At 38.6% G+C, this 22,611-nt stretch overlaps 2 protein-coding genes across 3 annotated transcripts; one reads left to right on the forward strand and one right to left on the reverse strand.

Moving 5' to 3' along the window:
- Positions 1–205: 205 nt before the first annotated feature.
- cirop (ciliated left-right organizer metallopeptidase) lies at positions 206–14,073 on the forward strand. Its single transcript, XM_030161592.1, has 15 exons — positions 206–526; positions 2,505–2,945; positions 3,798–3,891; positions 5,098–5,149; positions 5,270–5,419; positions 5,511–5,636; positions 6,004–6,088; positions 7,728–7,864; positions 8,638–8,821; positions 8,905–8,974; positions 9,081–9,177; positions 10,129–10,224; positions 10,302–10,433; positions 13,614–13,723; positions 13,810–14,073. Exons 2-15 carry the CDS (start codon positions 2,561–2,563, stop codon positions 13,979–13,981), a joined length of 1,890 nt encoding a protein of 629 aa, XP_030017452.1. The 5' UTR covers positions 206–526; positions 2,505–2,560; the 3' UTR covers positions 13,982–14,073.
- Positions 14,074–16,704: 2,631 nt separating this feature from the next.
- LOC115438170 (uncharacterized) lies at positions 16,705–20,644 on the reverse strand. Of its 2 annotated transcripts, none has more exons than XM_030161594.1 (6): positions 20,432–20,644; positions 19,941–19,982; positions 19,591–19,848; positions 18,959–19,198; positions 17,941–18,111; positions 16,705–17,362 (listed from the first exon to the last, which is right to left on the reverse strand). In XM_030161594.1, exons 1-6 carry the CDS (start codon positions 20,451–20,453, stop codon positions 17,199–17,201), a joined length of 897 nt encoding a protein of 298 aa, XP_030017454.1. In that variant the 5' UTR covers positions 20,454–20,644; the 3' UTR covers positions 16,705–17,198. The 2 variants fall into 2 exon arrangements, with proteins under 2 accessions (XP_030017454.1, XP_030017455.1); XM_030161595.1 differs by having other exon boundaries at positions 17,941–18,051; positions 20,432–20,642.
- Positions 20,645–22,611: the final 1,967 nt, after the last annotated feature.

Here is a 22,611-nt window from a genome sequence, read left to right on the forward strand (position 1 = left end):
TAATACATGTGGTTCTAACATGTATTTCTTTATATTTCTTCTTTATAGTTCTTCAGCAGTGGAGGACACGCATTGAAATGTGTTCCCGACAAAATGGCAGTCATATAGAGCATATTATATAAATAAAAATGGTTTATGTCAAGAAACGTTTATTTTTCCTATGTATGGAGACTTATGGGAAACCCTGTAGTTGCATATTGGGGTAAATATCATTGCATTGGTTAGTTTGGTTTAAACTGTTATATTTGCTTCCAAAATGCTTCAGAGATGGTTTTTACTTAATTTCTCTCAGCATAGACGATATGACACCTCCTCTACCATCTGACACCTGATAGATGAAAAACCATTGTTCTTTGTATGCGAAGGCCCCGTCGAAACTCGCACATCCCCGAGAATCTACGCTCTTTGTTTTCAGTGGTTGTTGAGCAAAAAGGCTGAAGATCAGACCTTCAGAAGCAGATGCACCAAAACCATGGAGATGTTCACTTAAACCAAAGGGACAGAGACGACTGAACTGGCCAACAAGGTAATCCTGATGACCATATTCTGCTTTTCGTCTTTTAATCCTTTACACAATTCAGGTGTTAACCCATAGAGACCCAAACAACCACTGATCTAAAATATTTAATACCTGTTGATCCACTAATCTTATCAATACATGTCAATAATTGGTGTAAAATGCAGTTTGTCGTCTTTTCATGGTCATCAAATATGACTCATTTGGACATTCAGAGGCTCCGTAGTTACCATGGAAACACCGTCATCTTCGACAACATTGATTTAACAGTCAAACCCATGGAGTTGGATCAATGACAGTGGATGGAGACACTGGGATTATGTTCAGTTATTGATATCTTTGCTAAAAAAGTCACTTTTTCTTGAGTTTTCTCTATTTGTGATATAATATTCCTCAACTTTAATCTGAGCTTTTATGAACATCTACATGAGCAGTAAATTAAATACAGGAAAATACATGAAAAAAACACAAAATCCAGAAAATAAGTAGAACAAATTGTGATAAATCAATTAAGAAAAGTTAAATACAGAGAAAAACCTATTTTGGACCTGCTACAAAAACAACACTGTCTCTTTATGGGTTAAAGAGTAAATGGACCCCTCTTTGGTGCCACTTCACAAGAGTTAATGTAGTTTTATTGGATTCATTCAGTTTTGCAATATGAGGCATGGTATTTACAAAAATGTAGCTTAAGTTTCTGATTCTGCAATGAGTGTGTTGCACAGCAAGTTTCACTACTTTTACGATGGATGTTTTTACTTGTCGATCAGTTTTAACAATCTCAGTTTCTATGTGTCAGTAACAACAACAACAAACACATTCACACAAAAAACAGGCATCTATAGCTGTTGAAATAATCTATTTGTATTTGCATTTTTGGATTCAAACAGCTGTGGCATGCAGTTAATTTAGGCTTTTTAAAATTAATTGCAGGGTTAGTTCAGGTGCTTGAAATCCTTGAAAATGCTTGAATTCCAATGTGTTTTCAAGGTCTGAAAAGTGCTTGAATTTTAGTTTAAGTGCTTGTAATTCTAAGTCTGTGATCTGATTTATTTATTTATTTTTAATATTAATTCAAGCTACTTACAGAGAAGTGATTCATTTTGAAAATTAAAACTGTCAAAAAAGAAAATTTCCAGGTGTTCTCAGGTCGACTCCAGGTACTTTTTTATCTTAACCCTTTCATGCACAAATTATGAGAACCTTAATCAAAATTTTTTCCTGAGTGTTTTTATTCCTCTTTAGGCATGAAAAAAACAATGCGACTGAAAATTTTCTTCTGAAAAATAAAGTAAAAATAATTGAAAAAAAATTTAAAAAATACATAAAAAAAAAAAGAAAAAAAAAAATTCTTATGAACCTATTTTTCATGAAGTTGCAAAAATGTCCACTCGGCTGGACACCACACGTTTAATTTTTGATGCACAGAAACATGTATTTACTGATAAATTGTGTGAAAACTGTGGGGAGGGCTTGTAATTCTTGGGGTTTATGATCAGGAGAGATCTACATAATGTTACCAATTCATGTCAGAAAAGATATGTAGTGTCTTAAAACTTTAATAAAGATATGTGTAAAAAAAAAAAAAAAAACAACTACGAAAAGAACAACAAAATCCATGAGTATACAAGAGAACAGCTGCAGAATAGCTGTCCACTGTAGTGACCACTATGCATGAAAGGGTTAATCTGTGTTCCAGTGCGAGTGTGTCTGAAGAACACCAAGTAGCTTCCCTTGGTCCTTCTTTAATTTCTAAACTTTTTGTTGTTATAAAACCTAATTTTAGATGTTTATAGCATAATTCAATGTACATCATTGTGATAAAAAAGTGAAAAAAATAATCATGAGTATATGCATTCCTGTAGATATGTATTTGACCCCAACGATAAGGTGAAAATGACTCTTAAAAGTGCTTGAATCTGACCTTTAAAAATGTGTATGAACCCTGTAATTATTGTCACCATTATAAACTGTATTTTTTATCCAGAAAGTTGAAAAGTTTGCAGCAGTCCTCCCTGTGACGCTGAAAACGGCTCCATAATTATGGCTTTAGCTCCATCCCACAGACTGTGGGTGGGGATGCTGGCGGTAGTGGTGCTGCTGCTGGTTGAATTCCCTCGTTCCCTGCCTAAGTGCATCTTTGATGAGGTTCAGGCCCAGGTCAGACCAGTCAGAGCTGCACCCATCCACCAAGACAGACCACCCACTCAGAACACAATCAGAGACCCGACCGGAGACCCAGGACCCAGGGCATCACGGTCGACGAAACTGAGGAAACAAAGAGACCCTCCTACCACGACCCAGCCACAGCCAATCAGAATCAAGACCTGGACTCCAAGAGAGAGCAGCAGCCTATCAGATGCAGAGAGAGGACGGCTGGAGGAGGCGGTGGAGGAGGCCGTCAGGATGGTGTCATCTCTACTGTCAGGTGAAAATAAGAAGAAAGTCCTAACATACTGAGAAAAAGTAATAATAATATGAAGGTAATGTAACTGTGGGTAACTGTGAACTGAAGTGCCCTTCGGGAATTAATAAATAGTCTGAATCTGAATGTTTTTGTAATTTGAAAACAAAACAAAACAAAACAAAACAAAAAAAAACCCAGTATACTGAGTAAAAAGTTATTTTATGAAAATGTATAATGTTATTATATGTTATAATGTGTCAAGAATGGAATTGAGATCAGTCAAGAAAAGTCAAAAGGATTTTAAAAAAGTAGTAATAGTGTGAATAGAAAGTTGTTTTGTCAAAGAAACAAAATCAAAAATTTCAAGACAAAGTCATAAAATAAAATGTTAGAAAATAATAACACTTTGAGAGTATAATTGTAAAATAAACACAATAAAATCATAATACATCAAGAAAAAGTCTTTTTTTTTTTTTTTTCATTATAAAGGAATATTACTAGTATGGAAAAAATTCTATGTTAAGAAAAAACATATATATTTATGACAATAAAGTTGGAATAGTTTTAGATAGACAGTATCAGATGGCCAACTGGACGGTAAGTTTTCCTTCTTGAGGTCCAGACTTTTCCTTAGACCACAAACACCCCACAGCTGACAAACATGTTCAAATGCTTCCACTGTCCTTCTGTTTCCAACACTCACTCACTCAAGGATTAAAATTTGACTGGTGAGTTCTGGGTAGGTTCACGGCAGGTACCACTGGGCTAATAAACCTGATGACCACCTCTGTCACAGTGTTACGGCACAGCGGTTTCTATAAATGTATATATACAGTATGCACTAACATGAATGGACTGTTTACCCTCACACAGTGAACAGAGTGTCTGGTCCTCTGCTGCTCAGAAGAGACATCAACAAATACTGCAAGTTTCTGTGGAGGAATTCCAGCTCTGCAAACTACAACAGGTGATGGAGCATGGGATAAATAAAGTCTTATCTTCATGTAGAATATATATAACCAAACAATTTTAATAACACGGCAATATTTTTGCACAATTATGTATGTGAATTTCTTTAATTATCATATTGATGATATATTGTCTAGTACAATCTTTCTCAAATGGGGGTACTTAAACACATTAAATAAGTCATCATGTACTGAATACAAAATAAATAATGAGAAATAATGCTGAAATATATAACACAATAAATACTTTCATATAATAAAATTGACACTCCTGACCTTATTTCATTTCTATATACATACATTTTTTTATATTATTATTGTCAGTCATCTTGTTTAAGCTTTGGTAACATTTTAAGAACATTTCTATTTTACATTATTCAAGATGCATTAATTTGAGTAATTAAGTGATTATTTTTTGTTGATGGAAGGTTCATTTAGTCATTAATAACCATTTAATAAATTTTTGTTATCAATGAAAGAGGACACTTTTCAGTTTATATTTTGCACACAACACTTGCGGATAAAGATTTGTTATTTTGAATATATTAAAGTTAAATATATGTTGTTTGTTTACAAAGTTTTGAAAATATAAATAGAAACCTTTAGCACAGGAACACATTTTTTCCTCATTTTTAAAATCAGTAATGCTGAGGCAACAGTTGGGGGTACGTGGCTAAAAATATACTTCAGGGGGTACTCCACTGTAAAAAGTTAGAGAACCACTGTGTCCAAATTACTGTTCTAATTGTGATATATTTATCAAAAAAACAAAAAAATAAATAAAATAAATAAATTTATATATATATATATGTGTACACACACACACACACACACACACACACTGTATATGTACATTTGATATATATATATCATTTATTTTGTTTCTTTTTTGTTGTATTTATAATTTTTTTTCGTCTTACTTATTATTCTACTTGAATGGAGCAACTGTAACACACAATAATTTCCCCTTGGGATTAATAAAGTATTCTGATTGTGATATAATAATAATAGTAATAATAATAATGGATTAGATTTTTATAGCACTTTTCAAGGCACCCAAAGCACTTTACATCACTGATCCATTATTCATTCACTCTCACATTCCCCCTCTGGTGGTGTATGGTAGGTGTGCATTTCCTTATCATTATTATAAATAAATAATGGATGAATGAACTGATTTAAAGTGTACAGTTTTCTTCCTCCAGATGTGGCCGAGCCAACAACAACTACAGAACTGAGACGTGTCTGGATGTGACCGTAAGCACCGGATCAATCAAAATGATGTATTTCTAGGCGTCTACACCTGGACAAACAGATGATCAGAAGTTGACCTTCAGTCCCACATACCTCAGCTGTTTGCTCTTCTTCTACTGTCAGATCCCAGAGGATCACTTGGGTGGGTGTGACGTTTACCCAGACCCTGACTCCCCCCGTAGGACTGTGCTCCGACCAGAAGGTGCTGGAGTCGCCGACACCGACTTCCTGTTGTACCTTCATGTCCTGGACACAGACAAGTGCAGAGCGGAGGTGAAGACTCACGAAAACCCTGAATGGAATGTCATGAAGAACCTCTCACTGACGGCCTTTACGTTCCTCTACTGACTTCCTGTCCTTGCAGCCTGGTGTCCTGGCGTACGCTGTCCACTGTCAGATGGACACCACTGGACGTCCTGTGGCTGGAGTGGTGGTCATCTGTAGAGACAGACTGACCGGAGCCACATACGATCACCTGACCACTGTACAGGTATAACTCAAATGATGAAGGAAACACTTTGGAATGTGCTCTACGCTACACATATGGTTCTATGGAGTGTTCTCTTTAACTGTTATTTTTGTGTTTAGATGTGTTTACTGAATTTTCAGAATACAGAACAATGAAAATACACACAGGAATTCACATACATAAAAAAAGAGAGAAAATCAAACAAAACCCACTTAACCCCAAACCCCTTGCTGTCACCAGATATCTGTATGCATGTACAATATGGCACTGTAGAAATAAAAAAATTATATATCATAAATGTTATTTTAAAAGAAGAGACAGTGTTCTGATAAACTGTCTTCGTTCGGTGTATTAACTGGAAACTGTTTGGGCATGTTTTTTTTTGCAGACTGTGATCCATGAGCTGTTTCATGCACTCGGTTTCTCTAAGGATCTGTTTCATTCCTGGAGAGACTGTTCCTCCTCTTCTCCAGGTCTGTTGAATGGATTGGGTTTAAATTCAGTCTGCAGAACCAAGACCAATTGTGCTTCATTATTAAAAGTCCATATGTACAGATGGACAAACTGTTCCAGATCACTGTGTCCACTACGCCCACCCACGCTAGCTTTGAGTCAGTAGAAACTGATGTGATCATTAAACTGCAGGTCAAGGCATGTGTCAGAACATCAGTACTGCCAGTCAGATGTTTCTCCAATTCCCCTGCATTAATGCAGTGAAACAATCCTAAAATCATTTTCCCCATAGACCTCAATCATAAACAGATGTCTGTAAACCTGCTGACATTTACATTTACAAATGTAACCATGACTTAATTGTGTATATTATCAGATTTTAACACAAAGAGATTTGTCATGGAAGGCTTTTAGCACTCTACTCTGGACACGATTTGGATGAAAACGCAGAACTCACTGAATTGAGGCTATATATATATATATATACATATGTATATATATATATATATATATATATATATATATATATATATATATTTTTTTTTTTTTTTTTTTAACATATCGTTAACCTCATACCATAATTATCTTAGTCATTCACTGTATCTTCCTGAGACCCAGCAATGCATTTTTCTCTCTATTTAACGTTTCTTCAGTGATTTACCACCATTTATTATAATACTATCCTCTGCATTTTGCATTTTTCACTTTAAATCACGTATTTGCATATATTTAATTTCCTACATTTAGTTTAGATGTTCATGAAAACTCAGAGTTAATTCGACAGTTATTATATCAAAACAGAAAAAAATGACTTTTTCGGCAAAGATATCATTAACTGAATGTAAATCCAACTGTGTCCATCCACTGTCATTGATCCAACTCCATGGGTTTTACTGGCGAATCAATGTTGTAGAAGATGACAGTGTTTCCTTGTTCACTACGGAGCCTCTGAATGTCCAAATAGGTCATATCCAATGACAATGAAAAGATGACAAACTGCATTTTTCACCAGTTATTTACATGTATTGACAGGATTAGTGGATCAGTGGGTATTAAACAGTTTAGATCAGTGGGATGAAATTTGGTCGATGGTGGAGCTTTGGGTCTTTATGGGTTAAAATATTATCATGAAACTAAACCCAGGGGGAAATGCACCAAGGCCACAAACTCATCAACTAATACAGTGGTGGAAAAATTATTAGACCATCCAAAGTCATCAAAACAATGGTTATGCAATCAAGTACTAACTCCTGTGTGTATCATGCGACTAAAACAGACAGAAAAGAAAACATGGAATGCCTAAAAGCACTGTTTTTGTCAGTACAATGCCATAGATGTTAATGTAAGAACTGAAGTAATTTTGGTTATTATCAAGAAAACATGGAAAATGGATAGATATCAGCTCTGAAATGAAACTACTATGAGCTATTTTGTTTTGTTGTTATCATTATATTTGTCCAAACAAATGTTCCTTTAGTTGTACCAGGCATTAAAATGAACAAGAAACTGAAGAAAACAAGGGTGGTCTAATCATTTTTTCGGCAACTGTATACACCAGATCAAATAAACCTTCACATGGTCCGTGGAGAATTTCCTACCACTTATTCTGCGTCATAAAGACAAAATAAGAACATGCGTTTTTCTTGGGTGGTCTTCCAGGCTGTTCTCCGTGGGGCAAAGTGGTTCATCCTGATGCATCAGGCCAGATGAGGATTTACACCCGGTCTGTCGTCTCAGCTCTGCAGAAGCACCTGAAGTCCACTGATCCAGACACAGGAGGAGCTCTAGAAAATCTGGTACTGTCCAAGTGATGCAAGCACTTTTTATGGTACAATCCAGTCCAATCCAATCCAATCCAATCCAATCCAATCCAATCCAATCCAACTTTATTTGTAAAGCACTTTAAAACAACCACAGTGGAAGGAACCTCTGCCACCCGCCTTTGTGCAATGGGTGCATGATTTACTTTTCTTTTTAAAGTTGGAAAATATTATGTTTTCTGTTCGTGAACAAATTAATTTGTTTTGTAAACAATGGAATCCTTTTTTCTCTACTGTCAACAAGAATATCCTGCTGTCTCCTATGCCCTTTTAATGGAGAAATTTGTTGTTAGTATACATTGTATTAACTCTTAATCAGCCCTGAGCATTGTAAAGAGGAGTTGATGATATTATTCATCTTGTTGTTGTTATTTTGTTGTTGTGTTTTGTTTTGTTTTTAAGAAAAAAAAATTGCAGTAGACCAAAGTGCTGTACAGAAGAATGATTAAAACCAAATAAAAGAATAAAATACAGAATAGATTAAAAGACATAGAACTATACAAAAAAGAAAACAGTGCTGCACAGAAGAATAAATGAAACTGAAATAAAATTATAAAATGCCAGAATAAATTAAAAAAAAACATAAAATGCCATACAATTAAAAACAACAAAAAAATAATACATTCAAACATCTCACCTGGTTTCAAAAGCCAAGGAGAAAAGATAAGGTTTAAGGGATTTTTTTTTTTTTTTTTAAATGGTCCCCTTCCACCACTACCAGTATCTCATCCTCCACCTCCGTCCTGTAGGATGTCCTTCCAGGCAGGGTGTCCTCTCACTGGGAGTCCCGGGTGCTGCAGGGCTCCATCATGGCGGCGGTGCTGGGGGGTTCCACCACAGTCCGGATCGACCGGGTCACTCTGGCTGCATTCCAGGACACCGGCTGGTACACGGTGAACCTGAGCCGGGCACAGAGTCTGATCTGGGGAGAGGGTATGGACGCAGAACAGTCTGGAAAATGTGTAGAGATTTCATCATAATTCCTCCAACGATTCTGTAACTGTGTGTTCGAACAGCTGAGGGAGCTTCGTTTGGTTCCCTCTCAACCTGCAAAGACAACTCATCCAAGTTTTTTTGCACTGGCAGGTACATTTAAAGTTGTAAGTCCTTTATTGTACAATTGTTTTATACTTTCCCAATTCATAGTTCACTTCAAAATGACAGAGTTCTGCACTATTTTCTTTCTTGTCAGTGATTTTGGGTGTCATTATCTTCACCTCCACAAAGGCAAGTGTCTCACTGATCCATATCTGGAGGGGTGTCGCATCTATAAACCTCTCAAAAATGGAGTAAGTCATGTTCCCTTTCTATTACCAGTGTTGTACAATTTACTCTCTAACTGTAATACATCACAGATTACTTGTTAGTTATTTATAAGTAATTCCTTACCTTACAATATTACTGTCTTGGAACTGTAATGCGTTACATGACTCCTGTATTACTTTTGAGTTACTTTCACCAAAATAATTACAGAAGTAGAATTTAACAGTGTAAAGCGACAAAATGTACTTCAGAGCATTTTACACCAAGTAGAGGGTGATATGGTGCAGAAAGGTCAGTGTATCTTTTGGTAATTGGATTTTCCTTTCAGAAACAAAACAACAACTAGTTGGCTAATTGATTTAAAATTAGAATTAAAGTTGAATTTCAAGGCGTTTTTCTTTTTCAGTGTCAAAACAGATAAACCAAATTTAAAAAATGTGTTGATTTTGGTTTTCTCTTTGTAATAACGAAAAATAAAGTTACTACCTGACAAATGGAAAAACGGACCAAAAACGCCTGCTTTTTAAAAAAAATTTCAGAGACTGGATGTGTTCATTTTCAAGGAAAGAGCGCTAATGCCTCGGTCACAAAGATTCTTACGAATGATGGGTTTGTACGAATCCTCCAGTTTGAACAAAATCTGGAGTTCGTCGACATTCGTGGAGGGAGCGTGTCTACGATGTCCAGATTTCGTACAAACCCATCGTATATGAGTGTGTTTGAATGAGTATAGGTCTATCTTGTGAATGTACCGTCTTCTGCCATCTTCATCCACTGGCTGACCATGAATAGGAAATAGAACTTTACTGCTGCATTTTTGATTTGTTAATCCATTACTGTAATGCATTACTTTTGTAACACAGTACTCCCAACACTGTCCATTACTTAGACTTTTTGACATTAGCTTTTGATGTCAGTTCAAATTTTTATTGCCGCAGCGCCTCATGTTTTGTCTTTTGTGTCCTCTCGTTCTTCAGAGTGAATGTTGGAAAACAGAAAACAGCTGGCAGTCGGTTGAAGATGAGGTCTTTGGCTTTGAAAGTCGCTGCTTCTTCTCTAGTCTGACCAGACAGGTGAGTGGAAACACCTCTGTCATTTCCCCCTCAGAGTATGAATGTACCATAACCACCTGTGTGTCCTCTACTGTCAGAATCCATCTCTGCTGTTGAACAGTTCGATGGAGGGACGCTGTTACCGACACAGATGTGTTGGATTTAACAAGTACCAAATCCAGGTGTCCGGCTCTGAATGGGTGGACTGTCCATCAGGTGACACAGTTCAGGTAAACTATTCACTGTAAATCACTGTATAAATAATCAATCAATCAATCAATCAAACTTTATTTATATGTGTAACGCATTCAATATACATCATTATATAATTACACAACATTGGGTTGAATTCTCATTTTCCATTCACAGTTTCTCCATACCTGGTGTCTTGTTTATTGTACAGTCTGTTTGAGGGGCTAGTCCTCCAGCCACACCCACCTCTTCTTCATGTGTCTCCCAGTAGTGTTCATATATGAATTCCCTGCTTGTCCGTACCTCTCTCCTTTTGCATATTGTCTCTGTCAGTGTCCATGTTGTCACATCTCCTGTATTTGTACATTTATTACCTCCACCAGGAGGTATTGTGATCACTTTTCTTTGTGTGTTTGTTTGTTTGCGTGTTTGTTTGTAACTTTACGGGAAAACTATTCCAACCATCTGTGGCAAGAGAGAGAGAGTTGGAGGATGAAGTCTGGTGACAACGCCACCTGGGGAATTACACCCCAGGAAATTAGTAGGAGGCTCACAGGTTCGAATTGACAACAATACCACAGGGGCGTAGACGGTTTCGATTTAAAACAATTTATTGAATGAATTATTATTAAAAAGACTGCTATTAAAAAACAAGTAATTAAAAAGCTAGCACGTGGCCCATACGGGTGAACAGGGCCGGGGCTTACCACTATGGCAGGGATCCAACAAAATATAAAAGAAGGGAACCGCAAACCAACACCCGTGAACTGCACACCAACAAAACTGGAAGCTTTGTGAAGAAAATTCCACCACCAGGGATCACGCTGCCACCCTAGGCCCACGGCACCTGTTCAAAAGAAAAGAGAGAACAATTAAAAAAAAGGCCACGCGCTGCCCCCAACCCCTCAACTAAAGTAAAGAAAAAAACAATTAATCAGACTATAATACACAAAATTAAACAGCACAATAACAAACTAAGAATAGACAAACTCAATAAACCAAGATTCAATGAAACACAAATGGAATGCATACAATTATAATAAAACACAACCCAATAATACACTAACACAAAACAAAAGATATTGTAACAAAAGATTCAACAAAACCAATTCAATATAACACAAACAAACAAACAAACAAACAAACACTTAACACGACGGAATACAAATTAACCAAATGAAAAGGAACCGCCGAAGAGGGGGATGGCGCATCCGTGTCGCTCCGCACAGGGGCCACGGATGCGAGATTAAAATAAAATCATAAAATCGGTCAAAACAGCCAGAACAGCAGTGCTTCGGAGGGTGAAGGAAATGGCGGTGGTGGACTCTGGGAATGTCCGCTGGCTCCACAGTCACGTTACGTGCAGAGTGGAACTCTTTTTCTTAAACCCGGCTTCACCACACGGTATACACACACCCAATGAGACGCCAACAAGGAAACACGCTTCCACACGCTGTTCAGGAAGTCAGTTGCACTTTTCAGCCTCGCCGACCAGCCACCAGCGTTGCACTGGATTTTAAAAAGAAACGCCACACAGCCAACGCTGCTGCTGATGAGGAAGAGCGAAAGGAGAGAAAGTAGTTTCACCTGCGTATATATACGGCAGGTAGCGCCTCCCTTCAATCAATGCCGATTTGGCACACGGGGGGAAGGGAGGAGCAAATCCTCCTGCCACACATCTTTACCAAATTTTACCCACAGATAGGCCTAGGCCCTGGGACCAACCCATTAAATTTTGGGCCAAGTAGGCCAAAGTTCAAGGTCACAGCAAGGTCACAATTCTCAAATTTTCCTATCTCTCATCATTGAGCAATTTTCAAAAATTCATAAAAAATTCAAAACGACTCCAATTAGCCTCCGATTTGATCCACCCGTAGCTTCGAACAATATCTTGTATCTGGCACAAAATTGCCCACATCCACTGTGGAATGTGGACTCTGTGGACATTTACATTTAACATTGAAAATCCCATTTATGACACATTTTTCATTATAACTCAACAAATATTGATTGGAATTTAATATAATTTGACATACACATGACTGGTACCAAGCTTCAACTTTGTACGAAATATCGTTCCGCTCCCTTTCTCTTCCGTTACGCTCTGTTGACTTTTGTGTTTTCATTGGGGTTTATCTGTTTGTTTGTTTGGTAGCAAGATAACTCAAAAAGTTATGGATGGATTTTGATGAAATTTTCAGGAAATGTTGATACTGGCGCAAGGAAAAAATGATTAAATTTTGGTGGTGATGGGGGGTGGGGGCTGATCTGCCTTGGTGGAGGTCTGCGCTCTCCAAGTGCTTTTCTAGTTTGCTAATATTTCTTATTATTTATGTCATCCATGTTTATTAAGTTGTATTTATTTTGATATTGAACTTTATTATTTCTTCTACTATCATTAAGTGTTAGTTTTGTTGTCCGTCCCGCACGGTGTTAACATGATATTCTCATCACTATAGATCTGGGTACAGGGCACAAATTAGCATCCCTGCTAACTGTTTTATAGTCATTTATCCAGGCTAAATAAATGGAGACTGCCTCCACATGAGCCACTGTGTCTTGGGTTTATGCACAACCAACAACAAAACACAACGCAGAGGGAATAAACCGGTCACATATGGCACTTTACAACAACATAAAGAAGACCAAAGTACTTTACATCTAAAAGCATGATTAAATTATAAGATAGCAACAGTTTAATCCAAATACTATAAATATGCATAAAACAATAAGACCCAAAAAGACCATAAGCCCATTTTCACTCTGTTCATATCATGCTGGGCTGTCCTTATAGCATCTATTTTACAGTCATATAAACAGACGTCAGAATAAATGCTTAAATGTTGAAGTAGCAAAAACCTTTGGAAGTAGTTGTGTTGATAATGGTGGAACATCAAAGTTCACATCAGAGAAAACCTGGGTTTGTGTCCCATTTCATGCTGTGTTTATTCTCTCTTTGTCTTTATTTAAAGATTCTAAAATTGTTATTTTTGTCAATTCACTGGATGCACAGGACATACCAAGAATTAAGATATCGTTTCTCTCTCTCTCTCTTATCTTATCTTATTTTACTTATCTTATCTTAGCTTATTTTACTTATCTTAATTTACTTATTTTAATTTACTTATCTTATCTTGTTAGTTAATCCTAGCTAACCAAATCTCTAAGTTAATTCGTAGCTAGTGTTACATCATGTTGCTGCTGTGTTTCATTCTCAGATAAACGGATATCAGGGTTATGTTCTATGTCCTGATAAGAGGTTGTGTCTGTTCCATGATGCTGTTCCTCCTTCACGTGTCGTCAGCCCGTCTCCTGCTTCCATCACAAGGCAGGTTTGATTTCTTGTGTCCTTTTACTTAAGTTCCACCCTTCATACAAATCTAATGTTGAAACTTTTCTTGTTTTTTTGTCCAGTGCTCCCAGCGAAACTTCAGCCCAGAACAGGACCTGGTCTCCACACAGACCTGCTGAGGAGGTCACAGTTCTAACAGCGCTCTGCATCGTTGCTGCTGTGAGTCTAACAGCTGCAGTCAGAGTATCTTATAAGAAATACCGCTCCTGCAGGATCAGGATTCACACCAGTTAACGTGTAGATAGAGAACTTTATTTATCTCACAGTGGGCAATTCTGTTTACAGTCTGTAAATATGGTTTAAGAGTGAATCATAGTACAGTATGCAAAAAAGACACTAAAGTCTTATCTTATCTTATCTTATCTTATCTTATCTTATCTTATCTTATCTTATCTTATCTTATCTTATTAACAGCCTGATGGCAGACAGAATAAATGAGTTAAATGAGATCAAAATAAGATTATAAAAAGTAAGAATTATGATTCAACTGTGTTCACCTCATTGTAGACAACAATAAAGCTCTCATGGTTTTGTTCAGGCCCGTCTGACAAACATCTACCAACATGAGAAGGTGAAATATTGCATCATCATTAACTTCAAATCAACCAGACATTAGGGTTGTATGATTTGTGGATATTTTTTATTTTGTTTTGTGAGAAAAAACAGCAAACCCTTGATTTGCATAATTATAGTACAATGAAAAAACACAAATATAAACAGGAAATGGTAAAGGATCCCAAAGTGACACCTTCTGGTTGAATGAGATGGATATTAAAACAGAAACAGTGCTGTTTAATCCCAATAAGAGGCGCCATAGCAAATTTTGATATAAGAAAAAAAATATTATTTTATGTCTGCTGCATTAAATTAGGTTCTCACAAAATATTACAAAACAAAGGCAAATTCAGGAGAGTGAGATACAAACTGTAAAAAAATATATACAAACATTTCAACCAGATTATTCAGTAAAATACTGCTCACCAGTTTGGTCAATACAGTAAATGCAATAAAACCAAATTACCCCACCAGTATTTAAGTATTCGGATATCTTAAACCACACATACAGATATCACAGCAGTAATAACTGTGGACTCTAGAATCTGGTTTCCTGGTCTTCATTAAGATGGAAGAGACCTCATGGGTACAGTATGTTTTTATTTACAAAGCGTTACTATTTTTTTTTTTTATCACCTATCAATAACTTTGATAACTATTGTTCCTCTAGATGGATTCTGTAGAAATTTCCAAGGCTTTATACAGAACTTCGTAAAAACAAACAAACAAACAAACAAACAAACAAACATTGTGTTATTTTTCTTCCGAGTCTATGGAAAAATCCTCAAAATATTTTACAACTAAATGTTTTTGTCTCCTTGGATGAATATACAAATCTGTTAAGAAGCTATGTAACTGAAGAGTGTATTTAGGTGGACCATTATAACCATTATAATTATGATTAGGGACGCACCGATCCGATACCAGTATCAGGCTTTGGCTCCGATACTCAGTGTGTGTACTCGTAAAAGTAATCCGATACAACTGTATCGATACCACTTACGGCCGTGTGACATTCACAGTTCAGTGCAGCAGGTATGAGGAGGAGGAGTAATGTGTGGGAAGTGTGAACAGTGTGAAGATTTAACCAAATAAATGATGGTGATAAAAGTAACGCTGACACATTTAGGACAACTACCCAGGACTGGGCCAGTTTCCATCCTACTGATAATACTATGGAGGTATGGTGCGGTGCAGACCGCCACCAGCAGAAGTGAAAAACAAACTTATCTCTCATTTCTCTTTTCTCTTCCTGCTGAAGCTAAGCTTTTAAACCTTACCAGTGAAAATGCTGCAACATTAGTATCCACACTAGTGTTACCTCTGTCGTCTCCATGTTTGTTATTACTGGCTTTCTTCTACTTCATAAAACTTTCCTCTTCTTCGTGGTATTTGTCCAGTATGGTTAATTCGGAGCGGCGCCCCTGGTGGATTAATTGAGAAACGCTCATTCCAACACATTAAATGTCAGTAGCAGCACTTTGTTCCAGTCAGACTAATGACAACGACAATAAAGCACATTTACAAAAGGAACGAAGAACTGGAATGGGATTTTTAAGGACTAGTATCGGTACTCGGTATCGGCAAGTACACAAATGTAAGAACTCGTACTTGTACTCAGTCTGGAAAAAAGTGGTATCGGTGCATCCCTACTCATGACCTCATTAAAGTTTGTCCTAAAAGACTGAAAACAGATGAAGTAGATGGATGTGGACTGAATAAATACTCAACCTTTTCAGCTCTGACACAATCCTGTCTGGTACTCAACTGGGAGGCTGTTTTTTCTGTCTTTTCAGAATTTTGCAGGATGTATTTTACACATATGTGGCTAAGAAAAAAAAGAGTAAAAAAGTGAAAAACTACAGTTGAACTGAATTAAATGTGTATTAAAGCATGAGTGAGCCTCAGGTCCCTGGGTTTTCAGCTCCATGTCCTTCAACAAATATCTGTGAACGGCAGATTTTCACCGGTTCATCAGCTCAACTGTCACCGTCTTCATTCATATTTACAACAGTACTAGTCCTGTGACGCTACAAACACCCCCCAACTAAGAAAAACACTGGAGAATCTGCCATTAGAGTGTTCTTTTACAGTGTCCACCCTAAGGTCCACCTGTCCAATAGTCCTTGTGTCCACTCGTCCTTTGGACAGTCCTCAGCTGTGAGGTGGATGGATTCTCAGTGTTCACTAACACACATTTCCACAGATTTAGAACAATATTGGACCCAAACAGACCTTTAGTGAACACACAAACAGAATGAGATCTGAGTTCAACTGATGAAGAATGGAACACAAACTAAAGTGGGTTTAGATTTGATTTATTACAACTAAACAGGAAGGTGGAGTCGAACAAAAAAAAAACAAGGAATAATGAGAATAAGTGAGTGAAGTTTAATATTTAAAACATGACCAACAGATAAAACCAGATTAAAAATATTAAAGAGTTTATGAAACATTTATGTACAAACTAATTCTGTTCAGTTTGGAAATCACATTATTTATAAAAAAGAAAAAAAAACCTTGTTTTTCAGTTTCTGTTTCAGATGAAAAGTGTAAAATTAGAAATAAAAACATTTCTATCAAAGACAATAAGGAGTATAATTCTATTTGGAATCAAACTGATTCTATGTGATGTTTTATGAACGTATTCAATAATAAATGTGTTCTTTATGAAACCAATGGACTCGGGTTGGAATCAAATCAACACATTTACATGGTTTTGGTTCATGTTTCAGATTCATTTTTATTTAAAAAAGTCCATTTAAAGTCATAGCTGAAAAAAAGATTTAAGTTTTAGTCGTTTGGTTTAGTCGCAATGACCAGACTTTTATTCATTATCGATGGAATCTGATGGATTCGGTCGCTGCAGTAACGATATCGAAGTCGACTCCTCTCTTCAGAAGTCGTGTTCAATGGCAACGCCTGCAGCTACATCGTCATACCCTTCGTCTCCGACGTGCCGCTGCCTTGTCTCCATGGCGACGCCTGCAGCCATGTCGTCATAGTCTTCATCTGCGAAGCGCTGCTGCCTGGTCTCCATGGCGACAGCTGCTCTTCCTCCTGTGGGCGGAGTTAAACACAGCTCAGGTCTAGGTGTTCACGACCAGTGCTTGAACATGTGGTACCGCTGATGGCCACTAGGCGTCCCCACTGAGTCCATGAAGAACATCAGCTGGTGTCCAGAATGAATCCAGAACAAGTGTCACCTCTTATGTGAGTCAGACCTGCAGAACCTGAAGGATCCAGATTGATCCAGTTCACTCCGGACTCCTGGACACTTTCAGCTTTAAACCATCCAAACTCTTTGGTCGGACTTCAGAAAAGACTCTGGTTTAGTTCAATCTGAAGATATCCACTGAGTGTGTTTGATTCCTAGGTTTAAGCTTAAGCCTGTGATCAGGTTCACACTAAAACTGAGCTGAACTCCAACCAGAACATCACATCAGAACTAAAGCTGTTACTGTGTCCACCAGTCATTAGACCAGACCCAACATCCACAGGAGGAAACAGGACTGGGACTGACTAAACGCTGGGATTGGAGAGAGAGACACACAGAACACATACCAGAACAGAGAACAGACCAGAACCTAGAGCATATGAAGACCTAGAACATACAAGAATGTAAAACATAGGAGAACCTGTGTTCCTTTTACAGTAGATCGACACCATCAGGACAGTGGAGATGCAGTACGGACTCATGACCAGCAGGTGGAGGAACAGCCTCACAACGGACACTGAAGAACCAGGATCTGAGGAGGAACCAGGACCAGAGAATGAAGTTTTAGGACCAGAGGGAGTGGTGGCAGAAACTGTAGGAGATGACAGAACATGATGTTCAGTGTCAGTTCCTGATCTACCATCAGGTCCACGGGTTCATCAGAACTGGATCAAGAACCAAACACAGCATTGGATTAATCAGCACCAGTAGAACGTTTGACAGACTCTGAGGATCAGCAGAACTCTGCTCTGTATCTGCACATAAAGGTTCCTGTCAGGATCCTCAACAAATGAAGGTGTCTCTTCCACATTTATTTAATAGAACCTGAGTCAAAGTCCATGAAGCGGATTCAAATTAGTACTTTTAGGAAAATTAATCCAATGTTTCAGGACCTAAACAGGATTGAAAACACTACATTCTTGTACAAACAGAACGTGTGAATGTTCTGTTATGGAGTTGATTTGGGGCATCGCTGCAGATACATGGTTCTGTTTAGTCTGGACAGAACTGGAACAAACCCCAACAGGAAGCCCAACATTTACACTCATTCATAACAGGCAGAAGACAGTCTACAAATGGACCGATGTGGACACATGGACTGGTGTTCCACAAGGATCTATACAGGGACCACTTTGGTTTGACTTTATATGTTCATAATCTACATGAATTCAATTCAGCTGAATCCTGGATCAGAAACCAAACCGCTGTAAGAGCTGTCAAATCTGAAACCAACTTTACAGATGGAACATGTGAACAAAAATTTGAAGATCCGTGTTCTATCTATTGGTTTGATCTGTGTTTATATAAACATACAATGGAAACGTTTGATTGTGGTGAAAATGTTGAACTGCAGTACTATGAGTGTCCAACGGGGGACCTACATATGTTCTGTCTGTAATGTGTACTTTATGAACAGGAAGTGATGTCACAATCCTCACCTTTGACCCTCAGTCTGCTCTGTGGAGATAGAACCCATGGAACATAACAGGAGTACTGGTCTTCATCAGACAGGTGGTCTACAGAGATGGTCCACTCTTTTACTGGGATGGATGTGAGTTTCTGACCATTTTTAAAAAACTCTGCTTCCACTGTTGAAATACCTCTGTATCTACAGCGCAGAGTCACATCACTTCCTGTCTCCACAGGAAGTGCAGTGATGTCCAAGATTAAACGATCATCTGATAAATACAAGCAGAGTTGGACAAATGAGACTAGAGACACAAATAAAGACAAAGGACACACACATGAAGTGGACCCCCAACAGTGGTTCTGATCTAAGGTCATAACGGGGACTTCAACATTGAACAGTGTCCACATCTAAAACTAGATGACAATGCGAATGTCCTCATTTACAGCTAATATGTGTGTGACTCCGCCCACTGTCCTCACATCAACTACACAGAGAGCTGATTGGTGGTCAGACTGAGCTGTGGTCCACGTCCACTGTCTGGAACAGAAGCTGCTACCCGGAAGGCCACCCTGGAAACTTCCAGTTAAAGCTGGAGTTCCCTCAGGAACCACCAATCCTGTTAGAGACACACTTCAACCAATCACAGCTCAGTTTATTCACCTGTTACAGTGATCGACACCTGGTCACTCTGCTGTCTTGAACTGGTCTCACACCAGTAAACTCCACTGGACAATGGCACGAGAGAATCGATGACGCAAAATGACTCGTCCATCCTTCCAAACTCTCCACATGTCTCAGTGTATCCATTCGTCCTTGTCCTCTTCACTGTCCATCCATCTGTCTGAACATCTGCACAACTCACAGACAAACTGTCTCCTCTGAAGAACTGCTGAAGGTTTGGACGGACGTCCACAGAGACTGGACAGAGTCAACACATTCAACAGGTTAAAGACACATGGACCAAATGTCCAACTGTTATTGAGTCTGATTGGTTGAATTCATCATCTCACCTGCAGAAACAGTCAGTCCAGACAGCAGCAGGACACAGACACCTGAAGTGGACAGAGGACACAGGTCAGAGGTCAGAGGACACAGGTCAGAGGTCAGAGGACACAGGTCAGAGGTCAGAGGACACAGGTCAGAGGACAGAGGACAGAGGACTACAGCTACATTTGCACATTTTATGCTACTTTAAATTTTTTAAATCTTAGCCTTTCATACAGTACACCTTCATTTTGTACATATTTTTCGATTGCACACTTTTATATTTTATACTTTCTTTTTAAACTTCTGTCTGTATTTTATTGTGTTGCTACATAGATGGAAGGTCACTGTTGCTGGTACAGACCACCTGGAAATTTGTTGCACAACTGGTGTAATGACAATAAAGTCCACTCTATTCTATTCTATTCTATTCTATTCTATTCTATTCTATTCTATTCTATTCTATTCTATCCTACAGATGTGAGTGTCCTCCAGTCCAATCTCAGATCGTACTCACAGAATACAGATGTCGGAGCCATCGTCCCTCAGCGTCAAATCGAACATGGACTCACTGTGACTGGTTTAAGAGCCACACTTCCTGTGTTCACTTCAAAACCACAGCTCTGAGGTTTGAACTCATTTCTCTGTCAGGAAATGAGACCACACCCCCCAATGTAGACCACACCCCCTTAATGTATGCATCTGCACCCAGGGTTTGGACCATGGGAGTACCCCAGGGCTCTGCTGTGGCTCCACTGCTTGTTCCTGTGTGTGTTCTTGATCTGCCATCAGTCTGTGTAGATGATGTTCAGTCCAGATGTTTGCAGAGGACACTCGTCCACACTCATGGGACAGACACTAAACTAGTGTGGGGACAGTTCTGGGCTGCAGTGGACCAAGTGTCCAAATGGCTGAATCAACCCTGTGGAACTCTGAATGCAGACAGAACACAGAACATGGACTAGACCACCAAACAATAACATATGGGTGATAGGAACCCAACTGTCAGAGGACCAAATCTGGACAATGGAAGAGAAGGGACGTATGTGGGCGTTCCACTAGATCCAGACTCAGCTTCAAAAAGGCCCCAAAACAGAAGAACCGCACCGGACTAGAACTGGACTAATGTCAGATGGAGCAGGACCTCAGTCCCACTAGGAGGACCTGAAGGGTGTGGACTCATGTCTCTGTCAGGACCGTGGACACTTGGACTCAACTCCACTTCACTGATGGAGCTCAGTATCCCACGGTGGTGGAGGTGGTCAGTGGGAGGAGTTAAACATCACACTGGCAACAACATCGTATCCCATCATGCGTCGGTCTGTGGCGGCTACGAGGGGTTGTCGTCACAGTCACCATGACAACCAGGCTGGTGTAACCACGGCGACCACAACAGTGGAACAAACTCAGACATGTGACCACTTCCCCTCAGTGGAGCAGCTCCAGTTTCATCTGAAACACAAACAGCATCAGTCAACTTTAGTCTGCTTACAGACGTCTGCCAGTGGTTCAGGTCTGACCCAGCTCCATCTGAAGGACTTCAACAGTTCAGGGTCTTCCAGATCAGGTCAGACCGGTCTGGGACCAGAACACTCCTTTTCCTCACCAGGTCTTTGGAACATCTCCACCATGTGGTTTTACATGGGGCAGACCTGCACGTGTTGATCTGCAGGCTTTAATGACCTTTGACCCCAGGCCAGGACAGACCCTGGCGTCTGTTCCTGATAAAGGTCTGGGTGGTCCTTCTGGTTTCAATTGAGTCCTGGTCCATCCTAGATGAAGACCACGATGCTTCTGGATTCATGAGGTTCACATAAGGCTTCATTCAGGATCAGTAAAGTCTGGACTAAGGTTCTCCACAGTGATCCAGACCCATGTGGTTCTATCAGGTCTAAGTGAATGCCTTTGGATGCATACATTTGTTGTCCAACTAGTGGGTCTTGGCCCATCTAAGGGACCTGTCCTGATGCGTCCTTTGGACCAAATCAGGCTTAAAATCACCTGTTCACGCCAGTGTTTTTTTATGAGTTCATCTCCTAAATTGCTTCTGTTTAATGGTGTTTCACTGTGAATGTGATGAATGGACGAATATTCACACATGAACAGAAGCTGACGTACGTTGTGTTCATTCTGTCGACAGTGCAGAACATCACTGCATCAATCATGGCGTCAGATTTCTATAAAAAGTTGAAAACAAGAAAAAACGTTCACAGACGACTTCTCAGCTTATAAATATGAATAACAACAATTTGATTTAGTTGCACACAGTGCGCATATTTTCACACTGGGCATTTATTTTTTGCTTTTTTTTTGCACAGGTTTCAACAACTTTTTTTGCTTGTAAAAACAAAATAAAAAATCTACCTGTAAAAAGTGAAAAAAGAACACTCAAGTTTCAAATATTGTAATTAAACACTTTTAGAGAATCAGCTTATTTTTTTTTATTTGAGTAGGTGTTCTCAACCCTCAAAGGTAAACTAATCTATACGCAATAAAACAAAAAGGCATAAATGACAACATTATAACAGCTATTTCCACTTCCAGTCAACCTAAAATTACTTGGACCCAAAACCTTTCTGCATCCAAACACAGAACAGTCAAACATTTAGCATTCTAACACAGTAATGAAAATAGAATAAGATAAAGTAAATATCCTGTGGAATTTTGTAAAAAAAAAAATCCACAAACATAACAAAA

The sequence above is a fragment of the Sphaeramia orbicularis genome, chromosome 18 (genome assembly GCF_902148855.1).
Source record: "Sphaeramia orbicularis chromosome 18, fSphaOr1.1, whole genome shotgun sequence".
NCBI classification, from domain to species: Eukaryota; Metazoa; Chordata; class Actinopteri; order Kurtiformes; family Apogonidae; genus Sphaeramia; species Sphaeramia orbicularis.

Excerpts from the sequence above, each read along its gene's own strand:
- cirop (XM_030161592.1), top strand. The coding sequence starts at position 2,561 with ATGGCTTTAGCTCCATCCCACAGACTGTGGGTGGGGATGCTGGCGGTA. Across the intron at positions 5,637-6,003 it reads ATCACCTGACCACTGTACAG|ACTGTGATCCATGAGCTGTT; the intron begins GTATAACTCAAA and ends TTTTTTTTGCAG. Across the intron at positions 6,089-7,727 it reads CTGTTCCTCCTCTTCTCCAG|GCTGTTCTCCGTGGGGCAAA; the intron begins GTCTGTTGAATG and ends GTGGTCTTCCAG.
- LOC115438170 (XM_030161594.1), bottom strand. The coding sequence starts at position 20,453 with ATGGCTCCGACATCTGTATTCT. Across the intron at positions 19,199-19,590 it reads GGTGTCGATCACTGTAACAG|ATGATCGTTTAATCTTGGAC; the intron begins GTGAATAAACTG and ends TGTATTTATCAG. Across the intron at positions 18,112-18,958 it reads GAGCAGACTGAGGGTCAAAG|TTTCTGCCACCACTCCCTCT; the intron begins GTGAGGATTGTG and ends CATCTCCTACAG.